The 22357-nt window shown below is 37.1% G+C and overlaps 1 protein-coding gene across 2 annotated transcripts; it reads right to left on the bottom strand.

The window, feature by feature from the left end:
• Window positions 1–324: 324 nt before the first annotated feature.
• On the bottom strand, window positions 325–21883 carry LOC139946142 (receptor-type tyrosine-protein phosphatase T-like). Of its 2 annotated transcripts, none has more exons than XM_071943757.1 (33): window positions 21850–21883; window positions 21167–21323; window positions 20247–20549; window positions 18402–18653; window positions 17709–17843; window positions 16463–16612; window positions 15228–15365; window positions 14116–14253; window positions 13506–13559; window positions 12255–12569; window positions 11257–11372; window positions 10303–10510; window positions 9887–9989; window positions 9405–9639; window positions 9076–9115; window positions 8656–8752; window positions 8238–8275; window positions 7438–7775; window positions 7213–7300; window positions 6911–6987; window positions 6421–6457; window positions 6006–6103; window positions 5538–5663; window positions 5245–5396; window positions 4345–4480; window positions 3546–3695; window positions 3104–3203; window positions 2706–2782; window positions 2205–2339; window positions 1806–1931; window positions 1111–1256; window positions 628–763; window positions 325–410 (listed from the first exon to the last, which is right to left on the bottom strand). In XM_071943757.1, exons 2-33 carry the CDS (start codon window positions 21303–21305, stop codon window positions 339–341), a joined length of 4455 nt encoding a protein of 1484 aa, XP_071799858.1. In that variant the 5' UTR covers window positions 21306–21323; window positions 21850–21883; the 3' UTR covers window positions 325–338. The 2 variants fall into 2 exon arrangements, with proteins under 2 accessions (XP_071799858.1, XP_071799860.1); XM_071943759.1 differs by having other exon boundaries at window positions 20247–20546.
• Between the last annotated feature and the right edge of the window lie 474 nt (window positions 21884–22357).

Below are 22357 nucleotides of genomic sequence, written 5' to 3'. Positions count from 1 at the left end.
AATTTTAAAGGAAAAGTGCAACATTTGTATACATTTTCCAATCTGTGGGCTTAACAATAATGGGGGAAATTCGGATGAAGTAAATTTGCAACATTTCAGAACTATTTGTGTAACATCCTCTTGACCAGAAAGAACTTGTCTGTCAATCGAGTGAGTCCGCTTGCCCATCAGCACGAAAAAAAAAACCTCAAACAAAATCGGTCGAAACAATTACCACCCTTAAATAACAACAATAAAAGTTAGTTTGACCGTCTTATAAAGTAGACCACTTTCTATCTTTACTTGACTGGTCGTTTTGGTAACGGCTTCCACAAGTTGATGGGCGGGGGGGGGGGGGTCTAAATGTTTGCATACACGACGGCAGCGCCCAGATGCATCCGTATGGCCTCGTATATCAACTCGTACTGCTCCTGAACAAAATAAAACGATAATACAAAATGCAATATTTGGTTTTTCATTTGTAACTTAATTTTCAAGTCCTCTGAATGAAGAATCATTTCATTCAGGTTTTACAAAATGCACACTTTTTGATGAAGACTTTACATGCCTTTACTTAGACTAAACATTACTGAAACGCACGGCATGATAACAGCAGTATCAACCCTTGATATATCAAACTCAGCTTACCTGTGACTGCACCAATCTATGACATGAGACTCTGAGTTTCTTGACTTCTTGGAAGACATCCACCACATTGTCAATATTCAGTTTCTCTATGACGTTAAGGAGAGCACAGAATGTTCCACTAGCGCCCTCACCGTCACTGTCAAACAAAAAACCACAAAATCATTTGAGTTGTCGTGTACACAGTAAAAGTTTTGGGATTTCTTCTGTTTCAAACACAAACAATTCTACCATCCTATCATATTCTTACAGCAAATCTTAGAGATGTTTCTTCTCTTTTTTTATATTTATATCTGGATCTTCACTGAAATACGTTGAAAATAGTTGAAAAGTTATCAAGTTACTGTCACAAACCGCAAAACGTAAACTCTGTTCTTTTCATTCAAAACAATGAGCCAGCTTAAAGTTACAACATTTATTTTTCAGAGTTTTATTGGATTGTGTTTTTATTGAAAACTAGCAGAAGGAAATGACCAAAGATCCTACATGCACTGAATTATAATTCGGTCGTCTTTATGCTGGAGTTGCCACTCTTTAACGGCTGTCACCAACTCTACGATGGATTTTGGTGACGATGGTACGCCACCAACGGGCCAGTTGAGTAGTTGAAGGTGACAAATCAGACGGGATTCCTGTGTATCAATGACAAGTATGAAACAAAAACTTACAACTTCTGGGATTGGAAAGTCAATCAGTGCAAACAAAACTTGTTGTTTGATTTTGTAATGACATTGTAGGTATGCCCCAAGTATGGCATTGACGTCAAGGCACCATTGATGTATTATGCAACCTGGAATAGTGTCAATGAGTTAAACGTTTCTGCCTTTCAAACAGGTAAAGGCTTGAAGTGAACTGTCCTTTATTTTCAAGATAGGGACATTATACATTATACACTTCACAATGGACATTCTTAAAACTGTTGGAAAGTTTTGAAGGGACACCATAATCAAGACGAACTGCAACAGAGGCTTTTACCCCCTCAGACATAATGAATTTGTGTCGTCCTCTTTAGTAGTTTGCTTTAAATCGAATGTTTTTACAAGAAATCAAATCATATGAATTCTGGGCCTGGTACTCTGTATATCTACCAGGGAAGTAACACCATTAGCCACAGCCAAAGTCACAGCCACAGTGACCTACTTAGACAACCCTAGTTTCAATGATTAATTCTAGCATTGTACCTGATCATCATCCAGGGCTAGGTAGCGTATAATGATGTTTGGTCCCACTTTATCAGTTGACTGTAGAGTGACTGTCAGATTGCCACATGATGCAGAGTCTCTCTCTGGCCAATACTCAACACATGTCTGTGGGGAAGATAAATTGGTAGAGATATTGATAATTTCTGAATTTAATCAATCTAATGAACAAATCACTTTTAGCAGATAATAACACAATTTATGTGTACTTTTAGCTTTAGTAAACAATAATTAATGGCTTAACTTCGTTTCAAATAAATTGAAAAATAAAAAATTACAAATACAATAAAAACAGTTTTGAAAAGAACAATAATTATTTCATATCAAATTAAGTCGATTTTCGAAATTGATTTTCCAAGCAACAATAAATGTTCTACTTACCGGGTCTTTTTTGTTTACTGTGTTCAACATGACGATACAAGTTGACTTGTAGTCATAGACCATTCTCCACATGTCACTGATGGTGTGGGGTAAGGGCATTTGGGTAGCAATGTACTTTCCTTTGGAGCTAGGACTCTGTAAATTCAGAAAGTTGATCCGTGACGGCCGAGGTAATTTGGGTCCAGTGAGGTTTTACGTAAAGTGTGTCTTTTTTTTCCCAAGGAGTTGCAAAACAGAACCTAAAAAACTTAAATAAATTATTTTGTTTTTCTGCATTTGAAATAGGTACTAGTGAATTTTAAATTCAGATGCAAATATTTCTTTTGAGGGTTGCTAGTAGTATGAACTTTAGAAACAGTGAGTTTTCAGATGGAAATATTTCTCTGGGGGATTGGTACTGGTATGAACTTTAGAATCAGTGAGCTATTAGATGGAAATATTTCTGTGATGGTTTGGTTTATCAAAAGGAACTCAACAAATCACTGAAGTATGATGACTTACATTAAGAAAGCAGGCATTGATGTAGTTGTTGGATCCATGTTGTCCTGATGTCATCAAGTGAGGTCGGAACTGATCAGCTTGAAAAATAAAATGTTGGTGACATTAATTTCACTGTTTGATCCAACAAGGATGTCCTAAACAGAGCATGCTTTGAGCTGGTTCAACCAAGCTTTAAATTAGCAACTGTGTGGTTGAAGAACTTACCCCAACACCCTCGGGTAGAGTAACAGCATTAGTTCAAAGAATATAAATAAAGTTGACTTCATTGACTGAATGCATTTATTTCAAAGTGATCGCAGAATAACTATAGCTTTAATTTGGTAGAAAAAATTAGTTTGCAAAGAAACATACAACAGCTTTGTCATGAGAGGTTATTTATAAACTGAATAAAACCTCACCTGGTAGTTTGTCTGGAAATCTGTTCTTCTCAACGTTTTCTGGTTGCCGACCTCCTTTAAATTTGACAGGGTCCGGAATATTGGTGACCAAATTCAGGGTCTGTTTAAAGACAGTAAGAATGATTTGAAAATAGTATGATTAGGTGAATATTGAATGTTTATTCCACTTACCTCAGGACTACGTCAGAGATGACATCATTTGCATCTCGTAATCGGGGAGATTTTGTACAAAATTAAGCAGGGAGATGTTTAAAATTGCATTTAATAAGGAGACTTTGCCAGTGCTTCCTACATACAGTATAAGGTATGGAACCAAGACATAACATTTTTTATGCATGACGAAACACTTTTAATGAAATGTTGGAATATAAATTTCCAGACTCCTCAATTTAGAAATACAAACATAATGAAATGAAACAAAATTGATAAAAAGAGCTGTCACCTCAAACTCTAGTTGCAGTCCTGTCTTCCTACTGCCCTTTGTGACTTTCTTCAAAGCAGTCAGCTTGGGGGTAATCTGTTTCGGTTTAAAACTGGTGTCACCACAAAGGAACGTCTCAATCAGGACTTCAAAGATAAACTCATATTGGGCCTGTTTTGATTAATACAAAAAAATCGTTTTACGAAGGGCCTTTTCCTTGAAAAATATTTAAATTTAATAGATACTTTTGAAGAGGCACTATGGCCAAGACCATTTTTGTGTAAATCCACCAAACCTACGGTGGTCTAGATGTTAAGAGATCTAGTTTTAAACACCTCCTGAATAAGAAAATCGGTTTTAGCACATTGTGATACAAAAGTTTACAACTTTCACGTTGATATCAAGCACTAAAAGCCTAACAAAAGTGATGTTTGTGAAAGCTTAACTATAATTATGCAAACGTCATTTGTCAATCTCTACAAAATTATTGTTTACTTTTTGTTAACATTTGGGCAGCATCTACATTGATAAGCCTTTCTCCAATGTGATTGTTTCATTTCTGGTTTCTGGCACTATTCGAGAACACATTGGACAAAACGGGAAAACACTAGACAGAACTTGTTCAAATGGCCTCAGATAAATTGATGTTCTAATTTACTTTTTGTAAACAATTTGGGCAGCATCTACTCTGATAAGCCTTTCTCCAATGTGATTGTTTCATTTATGGTTTTGGGCACTAAACAAGAAAACATTGGACAAAACGGGAAAACACTAGACAGAACAAAAAATGACCTCAGATAAATTAATGTATCTAATTTACCGGTGATTGAATCATCTTCATCCGTTTGTCTCTCATGCCGCAAGCAAAGTTCCAGATATCGACTCGATCTTCTGCTTTTGCCTGGTCCAACATGGCGTCCAAAACCACAAACACACCAGTGCGACCGATTCCAGTGCTACAAAAAACATGAATAACTACAGGCATGACCATTGTGTGAATTAACATTTAGATGAGTCTTAGCCTCTGTTCAAATACACCCCTGTTTTCTTGCTTAACTTATTTCCAGGCGCTATAACCAACTGCTTGATAACCAACATCCAACAGACAGAAATAAATCCCCCTACCACTCATTCAACGCCCTTCCCTCTCTCTCCAGTCCAAATTTTTGTTTAAAAGAAAAACACGGCTCCAATGGTTTCAGCATAGCCTGTCTCACAAAAGTGCTCTTGATTTTCCAATGATTGCGCCTAAACTATTACAGATATCTGAAACACTGTGAGTCTGACCGGTTTTACTTTTTCTGTTTGTCTTAAAGGCAGTGGACACTATTGGTAATTACTCAAAATAATTATTAGCATAAAACCTTTCTTGGTGACGAGTAATGGGGAGAGGTTGGTGGTATAAACATTGTGAGAAACAGCTCCCTCTGAAGTGCCATAGTTTTCGAGAAAGAAGTAGTTTTCCACGAGTTTGATTTCGAGACCTCAGATTTAGAATTTGAGGTCTCGAAATCAAGCATCTGAAAGCACACAACTTCATGTGATAAGGGAGTTTTTCTTTCATTATTATCTCGCAACTTCGACGACCAATTGAGCTCAAATTTACACAGGTTTGCTATTTTATGCATATGTTGAGGTATAAAAGTGAGAAGACTGGTCGTTGACAATTACCAATAGTATCCAGTGTCTTTAAGTAATGTGCAATCACAAAAGTACCAACCTGCAATGAACGACCATTGGACCATCATTCTTTTGGTTGTAGCTGGACTTTACCATTTTGACAAAGTTCACCACTTTGATTGGATCATCAGGCAAGGCGGTATCGGGCCATGTTGTGAAGTGATACTGACGAACTTGTTTGGTCCATTCATCCTAAAGTGTTGTGAAGGTAGGACTTTAATTTTAAGAATACTTAAATTAAGACATCATCCACAGTGTATAGAAAATGCAAGATCAAACCCAAATTAACTGTCAGCAGGGGCAATTTGCAAAGGTTGTAATTCATTACCATACCTCTAATTTCAGAGTCATTATGAAGTGTCGGACGATGTAGTCTGCGTGTGTTTCCTCTTTTTTCAAAGTGACAACATAATCGCCGTACTGTGCTGTTTTGTCTGGCCAATATTTCTCACATTTTTCCTGAAAGATTAAAAAAGAAAAGAGCAAACCAATAAAAACCATCTGGCAAAAAACATGAGCAAGGTGGGCTTCGCCGACTGCTCCGAGATAAAATTTAGTATCCCCCTTTATCAGGCACCCTTTGCATTTGACTTAACATAGCGCCCTCGCTCGCTGAGGTAAAATGAGGCAGACCATTGGATGACGGCTGCTTTTGGTGTAGCCTGAACATCTGACGTCACACTTTGAGGCACGTGATATTTATTTATTTATTCTTGCAGATAAAGACAGGGTGTCAATCTACTTTTGGTGTAAAACAATTATGTGAGCTCATTGTCCCAGCAGCAATGCATCTTAAATTACCTTGACTCCTTCTTGTAGGTTGGTGAGCATGACAATCTTAGTGGTATTCTCCTGCCATATCATCCTCCACATATCACAAACTGAAGCCTTATTTGGACCTGAAATTGTGATTCATAAAATAATAACGAGATATTCAGTGAGCTGCCGATTCATATTTTATACCAAATGAAGAAATTTACCCCATAAAGTGTCCTAAAGTATAGTATTTGCCTTCTCAAAATTAATAATTTCATCTTAGGCAACTTTTGCCACGACTGAGGCTTAAACCCACACTCTGACGACAGACTCTTGTGCTAAGCTGCTCTGACACGATGGAAACATTTTTACAAATTGTTTGTAGGCCTAGTTCCTTTAACTTTTTAGTGTTCTGACCTCTAAGAACAGTTGCATAAGTTTGTTTATTAACTTGTTTTACCTTGGCTGGCTATATATTTGTTCGGTTCATTGAAACCCTGAAATGAGAAGAAGGAAGTAACGACAGTGGTTACATCATTTGCATTTAAAACAGTCCTTTTCTGGGCTGGTTGAACGAATTTTATAGAGATTTTTGTACTGTTTTTTTTAACACTCTTTTGGGGAAGTTTTGCTTTATTTACTGTGTCATTGTTTAACCCAGCTTGTGGCTTATCGATTTGGTCTTTGTCTAATTTTCACTCTCGTTCGCCATAAGCACCGTAATTGTGTGGATTGTGGGGCCTTCAAATACTCTTTACTAATTAATAAGTTGTTGCGCCATAATTGGTTGGAGTTCTCTTCTACTCCAGCGGTCCATCAACTTATCTTTACAGACGGACAGGGAACAGAACTGATTGGGAAGTTTTTCGAACTTGATTCAGTTCTTTGTAAAACTGGAGTGGTCTATTATCGATTCTTTAGATTAGAAACAGTAATTATGATTAACTTACATCTATGTAACTTGCATTTACATAATCGGAGTCTGGTTGATCCGGTAGTTTCTCAAGCACAACACGAGAAAAATCATCTGTGGTGGACAAAAAGTTAGGAATCCAATAAATGTAAGGCCATGAACTTGAACAGTTGAGGACAGAGAGGCATGGAGATTGTTTATGGTGCCCATGGAGGAATAATATTCCTCCATGTGGTGCCTAAAATCACTTGGGGTGCCAACACCTCATTTTAGAGCGAACATTTCAGAATGATGTATGAAAACAATGTTGATCATAAGTAATAATCATTTTTAACTCACAAGGAATGACGTTTACATAGCGATTCTTCTCCTTGTTTTTGTCATCCTTTGCTCTTTCACATGAATGACGGTCGAAATCGGGCAAACTCTAAACATTGAAAATAAATACAAAAATTAAACTCTTATTCTCAATCATCTTGCTCATCGTCATCATTAGCGTGTATTGGTAAAGGCAATAAACCCAATGAATAAATAAATTCACATCTTGTTATTATCATAACTCACCTCATAGTCAAACAGAAACCCATTGCCTTCTTTGTACGTTTCCTTCTTCTTCTTGCTGACATAATCTTTCAACTCTGATAACGGAATCGGGGAAGGAGCCGTAAATTGCTTCTTCTTCTTCTTAACCGGCTTCGGTCTGGCTGGTGCAGTGGCTGGTGCTGTGGCCAGTGAAGTGGCTGGTTTATTGGCTGGTGCCGTGGCTGGTGTAGTGGCTGGTAGAGCGGGTGGTGCAATGATTGGCACATTGGTTATGGTTTCAGCAATAACATCATAGGTGACATCAACGTCAGGATTTTCTAGTCCTGTAGAAAGTTTATCATGACCTACTCGCACTCCCGCTGTTAAAACAAATGAAAACAAACATTTGAAAACAAACTTTACTGAAGTTGTCAACAGAAGAGGAGGTGCAGCACTTATTTAAAATCTATGTAATATTTGACCAATCTTCAGTAGTTTAGATGCTTTAACACATCTCCATTGTTCGTCTCTGCCAACGACAAAATTAAGTCCAAACTTCAGTAACTAGGATATAATTGTTAAGATGTGAGCATGACTACATTCCAACTTTTTAGCAACTCCTGTAGTTCTCGTTTTTAATGAGTTTAAGGGTAGCTATTCTTAGCACTACAGAATAGAAGAATGGGCAGGGTTTCTTTGTAATATTAAGAAAATAATAGCCATACATGTATAAAGGCCTGAATTTAAATTAAAGTCTAATATTCTCATCCTTTCAGACAAACCTGCACAAAATGCTGATTTAACAAAAATGAAAGTTTACAGAGTTGTAAATTGTGACCTACCATTTACAGCATTGAGATGTCTAAGCCTCTTCTTTCGCCTGTCAAAGGTACGGAAAATTGCAAATACAAAATTAACCTCTCACTAAGCAAAGATTAATTGCATTGATTGGTTCTTTAACGCATTAAGAAGGGTTTATCACATGCTTTGCAGCCGAATGCTGAGATCTACAGAGCTTCTTAATTGAAAAGATCATTAATTTGACCCCTCGAAATATTTTTGCGTTACTCGAAGTATTTTGTCTTTCCCTTAAAATATTAGTTGTAAGAAACCAATTAAAATATTAAAAGTAATTTCTTTCCCGTGATATGTATTTTCGTTCCCTCAAAACAACATATGGGGGATCGAATTAATATTTGGAGGTGACGAAACGATTTCGAGGGAGCGCAGAAATTACTAAATTGAGACTTTAATAACTACCTTATTTTGAAGACCACAGCAACCACAATACCAATCAGGACAATCAGCATCAATGGAACCACAATAGCAGCTACCGGTGTGCTTGCACTTTGTGGCACTGACAAACAAAGATCGTTTACATTTTTAAAGAAAGTACACAACAAAGCGTCCTATAAATATCCATTTTGGACTCCTATAATAAGTTATGTAGTGACGTATGCAGCAGTAGCACTAATCAAATGACATGCATCTGTATGTGCATCATTGTATGAACCCATTTTTGGATCGTACCCTATACGATCAATAGCTTTTATCCTAACTTAAGTATAAAGGAACCAGACTATTGTTCCCTTCCTGTCTTTAGTTTGAAGACCCCGGGTTGTCACAAGGCAAAATGTTTTACAATACGATTAAAGGTGGAGTTTTTGAGCAGTAAATTACCTTGAACTCTGAGTGGCTCATTCCACTCAACGGCAAAAGTCTAAGAAAAATGAAGAGAAAAATTAAATCAACATCTTTAAGCTGTTATCAAACTTGCGTAAAAAAAAATCAACTTTCAAAGCATGTTTACTTGTTTTTAATGCCTAGAACTTAACGTTAGCGACTCAACGTTTCGATCAGTATGCCTGATTGTCTTCGGGAGAAATCTGAAGCCAGCACTCTTCTTATTGGCAAGCGTGTCAGAGAGTAGATACACATGCTGCATTGCTGCAACGGGTCAGTTTGTCATTGGTAAAATAATAACACAAGAAGTAAAATACAAGGCTTACCGATTGAGAAGTCCTACTGACTGATCCCAGATAGATGTCATACTGAGTGTTGCTTTCCAGGGGTTTGTTTCCCTCTGTTTCTCCGTCACCCACAGTGAGTGTTGCAGGGAGATCCTTCTTAGGTAATTCTGCAGCTACATAATCAAGAGTTGGTTCAGTGGATCGTTGGTACCTTGATCCACTGGTGTCCCTTCTAGTGACTGTCTTAACCCGCTGTACACCAACTTGTATGCCTCTAAACAATATAGAAACAACATCATGAGTAGGTATTTAAATTTCAGTTTTCATTGTTTCAGTAACAATGTTGATATTTTCTTTGACAATTTTGTTCAAGACCAAACAGAGGCAATTTTAAAAACCGAAAATGATGCTTCACTATACACAACACATAAAATCAACGAGAAAAGATGAACGTTGGCGCATTAAGGATGTGCAGTTTTAAAATTATACAGGTTAAACATCATTTGCATAATGTAACTTACGTAATGTACTTTGACGAGGATGGAAGACTCAAAGCTATAGTGACTGTGGAAGAAGTCAAATCTGAAATATCTTTTTCGGATAGCTGAGTCGGAGCAGAAATATCTGTAAAGTCAAAGAAAAACAATTTATCCATGGAATATTCTTTGTTCGAAGAAGATTACTCAAAAGTCAAATGAGGCTTTTTTCTAGCAGTCCAGGGATTGCTGGCGTATAATCATAACTACGTGATGAGAATGTGTCAGACTTTTGAGACGTTTCCCAAACAAGAAGTACCAAATACAAAACATAATTCTAGTTTTAGTTTTAATGACTTGGGTATAAAGTAAACAAAACTTTGTTTACAGTAAAAATTTCAGATTCCATAAATTCAATTCAACGAAATTGTGATAACTACTAAATGCTAGTGTCATAATACCTGTCTCAACTTCAGTAAATGCCTCTAATGTTGCATCCTCTCCAACACCAGCACTGTTGAAACCTTTCAGTCGGAAATCATATTTTGTTGTTGGTTCTAAACCACTGATGTTGCTGTGCATATCTGGTGGTTCTATATCAACCGTTTGAAATGAGCTGTTTGGACTAAAGTTGGTGTCATAAGGTTTTTCCAGCACCCTGTATGAGAGCTGTACGTTGTTTTGAAAATGGGAATAAAAAGACACTGAAAATGGGAAACAAAAAGACACTGAAAATGTTCACATACTACACTCAAGTAAACTTAATAAGGGAATAAAAGGGTAGCGACCGTTTAGAATCGGCAGGGTCTTGCCGTGTGATAAAGGCCCGAGCCGAAAGCGAGGGCCTTATCACACCGCATTGACCCTGCAAAGTTTTAAACGGCCGTGAAAAAAACGAGTCATTACTCTTTTATTCCCATTAATGAATGCCTTTTTGGTTAAAAGGCGTAATAAAGTAAGAAACTCTCTAAAACTTATCTGTTTCCTTATCTGTTTCTTTTGCTTGAGCTCTGTATGTACATGTACGACGTCCGTGTGTTGCATTGTTATGAATGAGACGCCTCTATTTCCGACAGTTTCCGGCTCCGTTTGTTCGCATGCGAGTATAGTTTTGGTGCAACACGTTCTTGTTTTCCTTTCACACACAGCGCGGCCACTTCACCGACATCACCCGCATCGCCCGTAACAAGAAACGTTTTGCACCAAGACTAGTACGGAGTATCCGCTCACAACCGGTTATAAACACTGGTCATTATCAAAGGTTTAGACACCCCCACGTAACGCGCTCTCCGCCAATAGGAAAAACGAAACTGTCTGAGGTATTTATGAATTGAGATTTAAAATAATGAAATATGGAGTAATTTGAAACATTGGAAACATTGTTTTGATCTAAACAATCTGCCAAAAAGACTCACTCTATATTTTGTAATAACACCTTTTCTTTGACCACATGGTATCTCACTCCAGCTGAATGCCACACTATATTTCTTTCTTGAAGTACTCGTGAAGTCTGTTGGAGATCCTGTTGGCTCTGAAATAATAATTGAAACACAAAACATAAAATTAGCGTTTACATCCTTGTGTTTAATAATTGTCATGATGATGAATTAGAATCACTGTGTTAGTTGATAGAAAGTTGTGTAATCTGAATATGTATTCGACATATTCTCTCTCGATGATAAATTATACACTGAAGGCTTATGGGTAAAAGTTCATGTCATTTTCAAAGATCATTGGCTTCCTTACCAGAAAGATTTCAAGTATAAATTCATAGAATGACTGAACAGATGTTTGTCAATCCTGTTAGATGTCATCTTACTTGGAGTAGTTTACAAAGTCCGGTTATTTTTTTATATATTTTTTTTATATAGAGAGAACCACATTTACCTTTAAACGTCGATTTAATTTTCTTTGCGAAACCAACATATTTTAGGGAAAGCAACTCTTGCTTTCGAAATGTTCCTTCTGCATACAGTAGGTTTCCTCTAAATTGTCTGAGAAAATTACTTTCTGTGACATTTGTAACATAGTTTGTGCTTATAAGAGATGTTAAATTTGCATCGGGGATAAAGAATATTAATTGTTTTTTTACCCATACACCGATGTGTGTGACACCGATGTGTGTTAGCACTGTATACTCAGTACTTTCCCGAGCCCTGTGAAAAAAATATCACAGGCGTGTTACTCTGTGGGATTCGAACCCACGACCCTTCAAGAGATTTTACCAGTCTTCTGGGAACAGTATACTCAGATAAAAGTGTTACCAGAGAAGAAAATCAGAAGAGCATTAATTATTTAGGTGTAAGATAATTGGTATTGTCTTTACCACCACTGTATACATAAAACGGTCTGAGTTCAGATTAAAGTGTAGCATTTCTCATTACTTTAATAGTACTTGTCCTGTCAGGAATACCTTTCTCGGGTGTTGTCAGTTCGATATAGTCCTCAGTCTGAGGTTCACCAAGTCCTGCCTCATTCCTGGCAAGAACACGAACCTTGTAGATTGAATTGGGTAATGAATCAGGATGTGGGAAAGGAGACTGTCTTTCTGTTGTGTTGTGTAGAGTTTCAAACTCCCCAGCCTCCTCTTGGCAAAGATCTCTCTTAACCAGTTGATACTGTATCGCATAGTCAATAACAGGACACTTGTTTTGAGGAGCTTTCGTCCATGTGATGGTTCTGCTGGGGTCTTGCTCAGAGCTGACTTCATATATCACTGATACAGGAACTGAAAAGTTTAACCACCATAAATCTGTTTTACTCCCTCCCTTTCCAGAAGTTGTCCCAACTTTATTTTAACTTTACATTTCCTAACAAGTATTGGCAAGTGCCGGCTGCAAAGATTGATCTACTACACTGTATATATTAGGCCAAAAAGTTGTTTTTCAACAACATGATCAATGCACTTAAAGTACAATTGATAGTGATGTTCACCTTCTCCTCGCATTTCCTGCCTTATATGTTTCTTTCATTTCTCCCAAGTTATGTCAAGTGTTTGTCACGGTTCGCCAGCTTTTAGGGTCAGTAACAATCTGATTAAACAATCAAAAGTTAGTATATTTGGTTTTATTATTTTGAATCGTGGTTCAGAGCTTCTTCGCCTTTTTCTTCTTCCTTATTTGTTTTAGTACAACCTTCAAAATGAGTAAAAGAACTCACTGCCAGACACTAGAGCGAACCTTAATCTTAACATTGTATTGTTATTGTGCACTATAGGGTCTTTTACTACATTTGGTACACACGGAACCTACGGCTTTACGTCCCATCTGAAGGACAAAGCAATGCCATTTAAACGATGTGAATATATACGTCATGTTTCGCCGGGCAAAAAGACACGTAGTCATGGTAAGATTGCATATACACTTTCTAGCTGGGTGCCAAAACACAAATGTTTTGCCCGGCGGTATGCGCGTGAATCATGTAATCGTTTCCGAGTGACGTCAGAGGTCACATCGTCTATAACAACCAGGACTCGAACCCACACTCTGCCGACCAGAAGCAGAGGTTGATTCCGGTGCTCTTAATAACCACTCTGCCACGACGTGCCAAACACTTTAAACTCGTCTATGTGGATGGACAAAAACTTTCAGGTAGGCTTCACCAGTCCCTGTATTTCGTATAAGAGTGGATACAATTAATGTTGAGGCTCAAGTGCTGGCCTTACCATAACACGCTGTACAGTCTGGAAGCAGACCAATCTGGCCATACGGGCAAGAGTCTGAAAGAAAACATTGTTAAAGTTTCGAATAAAAAATAAAAGTAACTGTGCTTTCATTACTTCAGTGTTTAAATACCCTTACATAAGAGAACATGTTTAGACTAGCCTAATGAATAATAGCCAAGAATACTTTATAGCGCCAGTAGGCACCCACGTTTGTCTTGAATGTTGTGTTGGATGGAATGCCTCATGTATAGCTCAGTTGAGCACCGTCGTGTTAATCCGGAGATCTCAAGGTTCTAGCCAATTTACTTTGGGCAACCCCCAAATTAATTTCCTTTTTCTGTAACTTATGATAATTGACACCGCAATGCTGATCAAGTAGTCAGCAAGTTTACGAGCTGTAAAATCACAAACTCTCTGCTGATCACTGATGTGGATGAGAATACAATAACTTATTATAGTTGACTTTATTATATCAAGTCACTAATTACTGTCTGCATGACTATACATGTAGTTTGTCTCAATAACAAGTCATTTTCATCATGTTTATGTAAGGAAAGGGAAAAGGACCGATGGTCAGCTGGAAACAAAGTAAATAAAATTCCATACTTACTTTGGCAGTTATCACCTCTAAAGCCGTTTGCACACATCACATTATTTGGGCATGTTCCGTAGCCTTTGTCACAAACTGCATTATTTTCACAATGGCATCTGTGCACACAGTTAACTCCAAACCGACCATCAGGACAAACTATATTTAAAAATAGTGTAGAATGACAGATTTTAACAGAAAGTACATTTTACAAGGCGATATGGGTAAAATGTCTAAATTTTCGTTATTTTCAGCAGAAAGTATGAAATTAAAATTGACACACTCAATATGACGTCTTGTGTACCGCAACTGTGTTTGAGGATCAATGATTGAGACACATTTTTCTTTACCTTTTTCTGGTTTTTTTCCCCTGAAAAAGACTGACATTTTACATTTATTGAATATGTTATCTCTTGACTGCGTTATGCCACTGACATCATACTGGACGCAAAGGACCTTGTTTTTGCCAGATCCAGAATTAACACACTCCTTAACCCTTTCATGCACATTAATTGTTTATTTGTTTGTTGAAAATGGCGACCACCCAAAAGTAGGTCACAACAGCACCATCAAGTGTCCTCTTTCCAATTCTGAAAACTGTGTGGTGGTGTGATCTTTATCTTTTGTTTGACAACTATTTTTTTGAAAGGATTTAAAACTGTTGCTAGCGACAGGTTGGCACATGAAAGAGTTGACAGTGAAATTTGTTTTCTCTTATCAGAATAGATCAATGAATGTTTGAAAAGCAAAGGATAATTTATTGGGTCTGTGAATTTTGTTTTCTTTATTTTCAGTTTAATATCAACAATTTTCAAAAGAGAGCTAAATATAAACATACATTTCATATCAGACAATGTGTTTACATACCTAGACTTCTACTGGACTTGTCTACATAGGACATTGGTTAACACCCGGGACAACTTCTAGGCTCCAAAAAGTTGTAAAAGATAACAGTGGGCATGGGCATAAAAAATGTTTTTTGATTACCAATGTGAAGAGTTTAAAACATCCAGAGCCACAAATCAACAGACTACCAGATGTGAATTCAACTGCCTGCCTTTGAAATTGAAATGAGGAATCTGGACATAAATAACATGCTGACATGTATCACAATAAGTTGTATACTTCCTTACTCTGACAATTTTCTCCTGTGTAGCCAGTTGTACAAGTTACTCCACTTCTGCATGTGCCATTTCCCTTGTCGCACACTGCATTACCCGCACAGTTACATTTTAGCTTACAACCAGCACCAAAGTATCCGTCGTCGCAATCTGTAAAAGAAAATAAGGCAATCCTTTTGACAAGTTAATATAATAATTTTGACTGACTGTGTTTGTCTTTTGGCTTGCATATGAAAATAAAGTTAGCTCTCATTGTTCCAAATCTAATTCCTTCCACTTCACATGGCACCACCTTCCAGTTTACTATTGCTACTTCTTAAAAAAACACAATTAAAGTAAACCATTTGAAAGTATGAAATATGAGGGTTTATTTTTCCTAAAAGGAACATAAAACATCAGAGAGATTGTTTCTTGCTTATTTAAAGGAAAATATTTCTGTACTTTCAAGGCCTGGAATTAGATTAATACCACATAGCCTTGGCTTGTTGCCCTGTTTTTGACATTGGTGCCTCTTCGAAAGTTTCCCATAAACTTTAACAATTCCTAATGAAAGTGCTTTTGCAAGAAAATTAAAATGGCCTTGCCTGCTCAAAGAGGAAATAATAATAAAGCATTTATATAGCGCTTAATACAAGGTTTCTAAGTGCTGAACAGGAAGTATAAGATAACAAAAAATTACAATTAAAAGTGGGATGAAATAGCAGAAACTGAATAGACTAAATGGTTGTAAATTTACATTTTTGCTTTTTCAGCCAAAGAAAGACCAGTCATAACCCCTAAACCATGGTGCCTTTGGCTACAGACTCTCCTAAATCATTCATGATCCTCCATTCTATGTTAACTCAGCATCAAAAGGTTCAGACTTTTACTTATATAAGATGTGTATGCTAAACCCAGTGAGAGCAATATTTATTTTAGCCCACAGTTTTCAATCCTCTCCAATAACAAAATTCCTTTAGAAAATCTTTTGAGATTTTGGGGAGGGTTAGGTTACTTAGCTAGGACATCATTCTATAATGTTTATGCCTTTTCTCTTTAAAGTTTTCAATTACTGTCAAAAGATATTTTTTTTAAAGTCTTGACTGATAGTGAAAAGCCATGTATTTGCGTTGGTTTTTTTGCACTTTTATTCTGTATTTGATATTATCTTTAATTGTTTACATGCTCAAACATAGTTTATCAAGAACTCAACTTACATTAAAAAGGGTTAATCTTTGATTGTCATTATGAGTTTGATAAAAACCTACCGTCTTTACATTTCTGGCCTGTGAAGCTAGCTGCACATGTACATCCAAAGGGATCCGGAAGACACATCAAGTTTCCCTGGCAAGCTCTAACTGGATTACTATTGCTACATATCAGCTGACTGTCCTGACCAAACCAGTTTTTGCCCCGCACTGCAAACATATTTAACAGTGAAATAAAAATTAGTCCTCTAAAAATAGTGTTCCTTAAAAGTAGAAGTTTTTTAGTGATCCATAGAAATGGCAGATTTTTCTAAACAGGTACACGTACAGTCCTATGATTTCAACATTTTCAGGTCATACTATTTGGTTTTTGCCATTACACCAGTGTGTATTGAGCTCTTCATACCATGAGTACTATCCTCTGCCCTTTGAACAAACATTTTCAGAGTCAGGTGCATAGAGATAACTTATACCACTTCATCTGAGGACACACAATGCCTTCTGGCATGACTATAATGATGTCCATCAGTGTTGTAGCCATGTTGGGCCTGCCCAGGGCCCAATTTCATAGAGCTGCTAAGCACAAAAATTTGCTTAGCATGAAATTTCTTCCTTGATAAAAACAGGATTACCAACAAAATTTCCATGTGTTGCATATTTCTTGTTAATGATATTCAGCTGTTGTTTGCTTATTTTGAAAACCACGTGGAAATTTGGTTGGTAATCCTATTTTTATCAAGGAAGAAATTTCATGCTAAGCAAATTTGTGTGCTTAGCAGCTTTATGAAATTGGGCCCAGGACTCACAATTTTTGCCCAGCACAGATTTCTCCTTGAATAAACCAAAATTGTCCCCTGTGCTTGAACCCACCTAAAATGAAGGAGTATCTTTCACAGAAAAAGAACACAGTCGAGGCCAATCAACTTAATGCAAGGCCCCCATAACATGAGCAGTTTGGAAACCTGGCATCATGCCTGAAATTTGAACTGCAGCAACGATGGCCAAATAATTAAACATGAACAATTTTGTTGACCTGCTCACCCTTCGTGGACAATAAAAAAAAATAGATTTATTGCCCACCACTCAAATTGGTCTGGCTACAACCAGATTGAGGGAAATAGTTTAAGTCAGAGAATAGACTAAAAAGTGTAGATTCGTGACTACACTGTACTCACCTTCAGCTCGTACATTCTATCCACGAATCTACACTTTCTCGTCCATTATCCTTAACATAATCGATGGTCATGAATCTATTGACAATTACTCAATTTGTAACTTAACAACCAAAACAAACTGTTCAACTTACATGTTTCATCACAGTGTAAACCACTGAATCCTGGAGCGCAGATGCAATCACCAGTCTTATCGTCACACTGACCGCCATTATAGCAGAATGGACAGTCATTATCGCACGATGGACCCCATTTATTGGGCGAGCACTCTGAAAAGGAAATTTATCAAACAGGTCTTTATTACTAATTCAATGAAACTAAATCCCACACGAGGATCAATCTTGGTAATGAACATCATGGTCATGCCATCAATTTAGATTTAGACACTTCTATTTGATGTGAAGTGTTAGTGTGTGACTAGAAATTATTACATTTTGTGGCAGTGGAAGAAACTGGTCTGACAAGTTAAAAAAAGGTTGAAAAGTTTGACAAGTTTGAAGACAAGACAGGTGTCATTTGGATCTAGATTTGCCCTCATCACTAACATTTTAGGACATAGATAGCCATAAAGAGTTTGATCCCAACAATATTAGGCCCTAATATTTCATACATGTTAAGTGATTTGAATTGAAATATCAAAAACGTAGATGTCTAGTCAATTCAATGATACAAACTGATAGGCAAACAAATCTTAAAACCAATTTGAGTTGGTTGATGTGTTGTCAAGGGTTTTTATGGATACGTCTTTGACCCATAACAGAAAAAAAAAAATTATTGGAAAAAAAAAAAAAAAAAAAAAAAATAATAATAATAATCTGGCAACTTACGTCTTACAAGGAGTTTCATGAGTGCATGGTTCTGTAGATGATGTCTGCCATCTCGGAAACATTCATAGATACCAGCATGATGAGGTTGGACATTAAGGATACTGATGCTTGATTGGCCATTCCATGCAGTGACGTCATCACCACTGTGTCTCCATCGAAGCTCATTGGTTGATCCGTAATGCTGTGTCATTGTCAATGTAACATCCTCTCCAGCACTCGTAGTCAAGGTGGATGAGGCTGGAGATACATCACCTACAATCAATAATAAGCTCAGTTGACAGACCGTTATATAACTGTGTCATTGTCAATGTTACATCCTCTTCAGCACTCGTAGTCAAGGTGGATGAGGCTGGAGATACATCACCTACAATCAATAATAAGCTCAGTTGACAGACCGTTATATAACTGTGTCATTGTCAATGTTACATCCTCTTCAGCACTCGTAGTCAAGGTGGATGAGGCTGGAGATACATCACCTACAATCAATAATAAGCTCAGTTGATAGACCGTTATATAACTGTGTCATTGTCAATGTTACATCCTCTCCAGCACTCGTAGTCAAGGTGGATGAGGCTGGAGATACTTCACCTACAACCAATAATAAGCTCAGTTGATAGACCGTTATATAACTGTGTCATTGTCAATGTTACATCCTCTCCAGCACTCGTAGTCAAGGTGGATGAGGCTGGAGATACATCACCTACAATCAATAATAAGTTCAGTTGATAGACCGTTATATAACTGTGTCATTGTCAATGTTACATCCTCTCCAGCACTCGTAGTCAAGGTGGATGAGGCTGGAGATACATCACCTACAATCAATAATAAGTTCAGTTGATAGACCGTTATATAACTGTGTCATTGTCAATGTTACATCCTCTCCAGCACTCGTAGTCAAGGTGGATGAGGCTGGAGATACATCACCTACAATCAATAATAAGTTCAGTTGATAGACCGTTATATAACTGTGTCATTGTCAATGTTACATCCTCTCCAGCACTCGTAGTCAAGGTGGATGAGGCTGGAGATACATCACCTACAATCAATAATAAGTTCAGTTGATAGACCGTTATATAACTGTGTCATTGTCAATGTTACATCCTCTCCAGCACTCGTAGTCAAGGTGGATGAGGCTGGAGATACTTCACCTACAACCAATAATAAGCTCAGTTGATAGACCGTTATATAACTGTGTCATTGTCAATGTTACATCCTCTCCAGCACTCGTAGTCAAGGTGGATGAGGCTGGAGATACATCACCTACAATCAATAATAAGTTCAGTTGATAGACCGTTATATAACTGTGTCATTGTCAATGTTACATCCTCTCCAGCACTCGTAGTCAAGGTGGATGAGGCTGGAGATACATCACCTACAATCAATAATAAGTTCAGTTGATAGACCGTTATATAACTGTGTCATTGTCAATGTTACATCCTCTCCAGCACTCGTAGTCAAGGTGGATGAGGCTGGAGATACTTCACCTACAACCAATAATAAGCTCAGTTGATAGACCGTTATATAACTGTGTCATTGTCAATGTTACATCCTCTCCAGCACTCGTAGTCAAGGTGGATGAGGCTGGAGATACATCACCTACAATCATTAATAAGCTCAGTTAATGGACCGTTATGAACCATATCATACAAATAAGAGAAGACAAAATAATCAAAGTTGGGTCCTTGAGAAAACAACACCTTGTAATTTGTTATTGACCAAATCTTGAATCAGTTTACGGGCAAACGGTAATTTCGATCTCTTGCCACTGGCGATAATTTATATGAAGAAAACCATAATTCATTTATGTTAAAGTAACATGACAGCAGTTAGTACTTTCTCCCTTACCATTTTCCCGCAAAATAATTGTTGTTATCTTTACAGGGTCTTGTGACCTGAAGATACAGTTGTAAGCACCGAATCTGTCTGCCCCAATGGAGGCAGGCATCCTATAAAGTCTGGCATCGATTACGGGGTGTTGGCTCTCACTTCCTCCAGTTGGTAGATCCCTGCCACTACCAGTATCTAGGACACGCTCAAAGGAGACGTCCGCTTCAGTGTCACTACCACTCTTGTAGCCACCAATAGTATGTGAATTTCCTGCTGTTGCATAAAGTCTTGGGTTGAAGCAGGTGAAATCAGGAACTGCTGCTAGTAAGCAAAAAGCAAACAGTACAATAAAAAGAGAAAATATCTGTAAACAGCTACCAGCATTTATTAAATTACAATAATTGTTTGTTGATTTTTTTAAACACTGTGGACCCTGTTGATGCATTGTATTGTAACTTAAGTATCAAAATGATCACACAAAAGCAAACAATAATTGAAAATAACTATTTTCTAGATGCGTGTATTTCATTTCATTGTGTGCAGCAGTTGGTATTATAACGACTGGTTTATTATTAAAAACATCTGATTGTCGCAGCCCAAAAGACTGAATTATAATACAAATTTACAGTTTTTTATATTAATAATTTTAAAAGCCTCAATATTTTTAAAAGCCTCATATATAGGTACTGAACACCTTAATTTGGTAACTGTCAAAGACCAGTATTCTCACTTGGTGTATACATTTGAATAGCTGAAAGGGAAAGTACACGTTTTGGTAATTACTCAAAACAAATATTAACTTCAAACTATCAATAAAAAAATATAACGAAATAAAACAAATAAACACCCAAAAGAAACAAACAAGAAAAAACTAGCAATAACACATGCAACAACAGAGGGGGACATTTTGAACTAGGCCTTAAACAATATTGTGTTACCTTGTGAAGAATGTGTTAGAACTAGAAGGACCAGCAGAAGGCCAAGTAAAGTACATCCAGACACAGCCGGACAGTCTTTCATCCCGCGTCCATTCATCGTAGTTTGTAGTGACACCTTTAAGTTAGTTGGAGCTGACATTTATTGTGAAGTGGAAGACTGCAATACGGTCAGCGAAATAGATTCAGACATCAACAAGTTCAAATATTTCTTCACTAGGCCATACAGGATGTATAATCAGATGTATCAAGCCAAGCATTGCAGAGGTTCTTAAGCAACATTTCATTATAACTTTCCTTTATAATAAGTATATCATGAAAAGGCAAAACCACTAAGCAAGCAATCATATTATGTTTTCAAATGTTGCTATTTAGTCGTGCTAAGGAGTTTGGCTTGATAGTTGGTTTGTTTGGTTTTCACGAGGACGTCTTCCTTTAACGTAAGAATGAGATACATGAAACCGTGGGAAAACGCTTTCTGAACCTAAAGGCAAAATAATACAAGTCACTATGAATGATGGAATGATTTAGACAGACATTATCACAAAGTGTAGAATTGCACCAAACGACTTGTGATTCTCTTCATTGACCATGAAATTAATGTCAGCAAAAGTATTGAATTCGATCCTGTTCGTGACAGTTTTCATATATTTTCAAAAATGGAATTAGAAATGAATTTGACTTACCTGCCGTCATAAAAGCGTCCACCATCATCAGAATACGCAATCAAATATTATTACTATTCCACATTCACTTCCTCGTCAGTTATAGCTTAAAGAAACATTACCCAAAGGTTTTTAAAAACTGGTCTAAGATCACAGAATTACATAAAACCCACACGATCTAATGATGATAATAGTAGAAAACATCCCTTGAAATATTTCTGTCTGAAATGTCATATTTGATGAGAACTAAACCAAACTAGTTTCCCGTTTTGAGTTTATCGCTCAAGGAACGAATTAATTCATTTTTGTTTTTACTTTATTTTGGTCCATTTCGTGCCAAAATGGGTAAACAGTTTTTCACTAGTATTTCGCGAACAAGATGGATGATCGATCTCAAACTTCTACAGGTTTGTCAGTTTACGATGGTGGATGATATAAAGTACTTACACTGCCAGCAACTGTTTTGTTAGCAAAAACCAGTTCTGTAATGTTCCTTTAATGGCCTTTTGCTACCCGCTGTTCTATGTTA

This window comes from Asterias amurensis, chromosome 13, assembly GCF_032118995.1.
Source record: "Asterias amurensis chromosome 13, ASM3211899v1".
Classification (NCBI taxonomy): domain Eukaryota; kingdom Metazoa; phylum Echinodermata; class Asteroidea; order Forcipulatida; family Asteriidae; genus Asterias; species Asterias amurensis.
Note: the sequence above shows the minus strand (reverse complement) of the source record. Positions and strands in the feature narration are given on the sequence as shown.

Excerpts from the sequence above, each read along its gene's own strand:
- LOC139946142 (XM_071943757.1), bottom strand. The coding sequence starts at position 21,305 with ATGTCAGCTCCAACTAACTTAAAGGTGTCACTACAAACTACGATGAAT. Across the intron at positions 17,844-18,401 it reads CATGAAACTCCTTGTAAGAC|AGTGCTCGCCCAATAAATGG; the intron begins GTAAGTTGCCAG and ends TTTCCTTTTCAG. Across the intron at positions 1,932-2,204 it reads CAGTAAACAAAAAAGACCCG|ACATGTGTTGAGTATTGGCC; the intron begins GTAAGTAGAACA and ends TCTTCCCCACAG.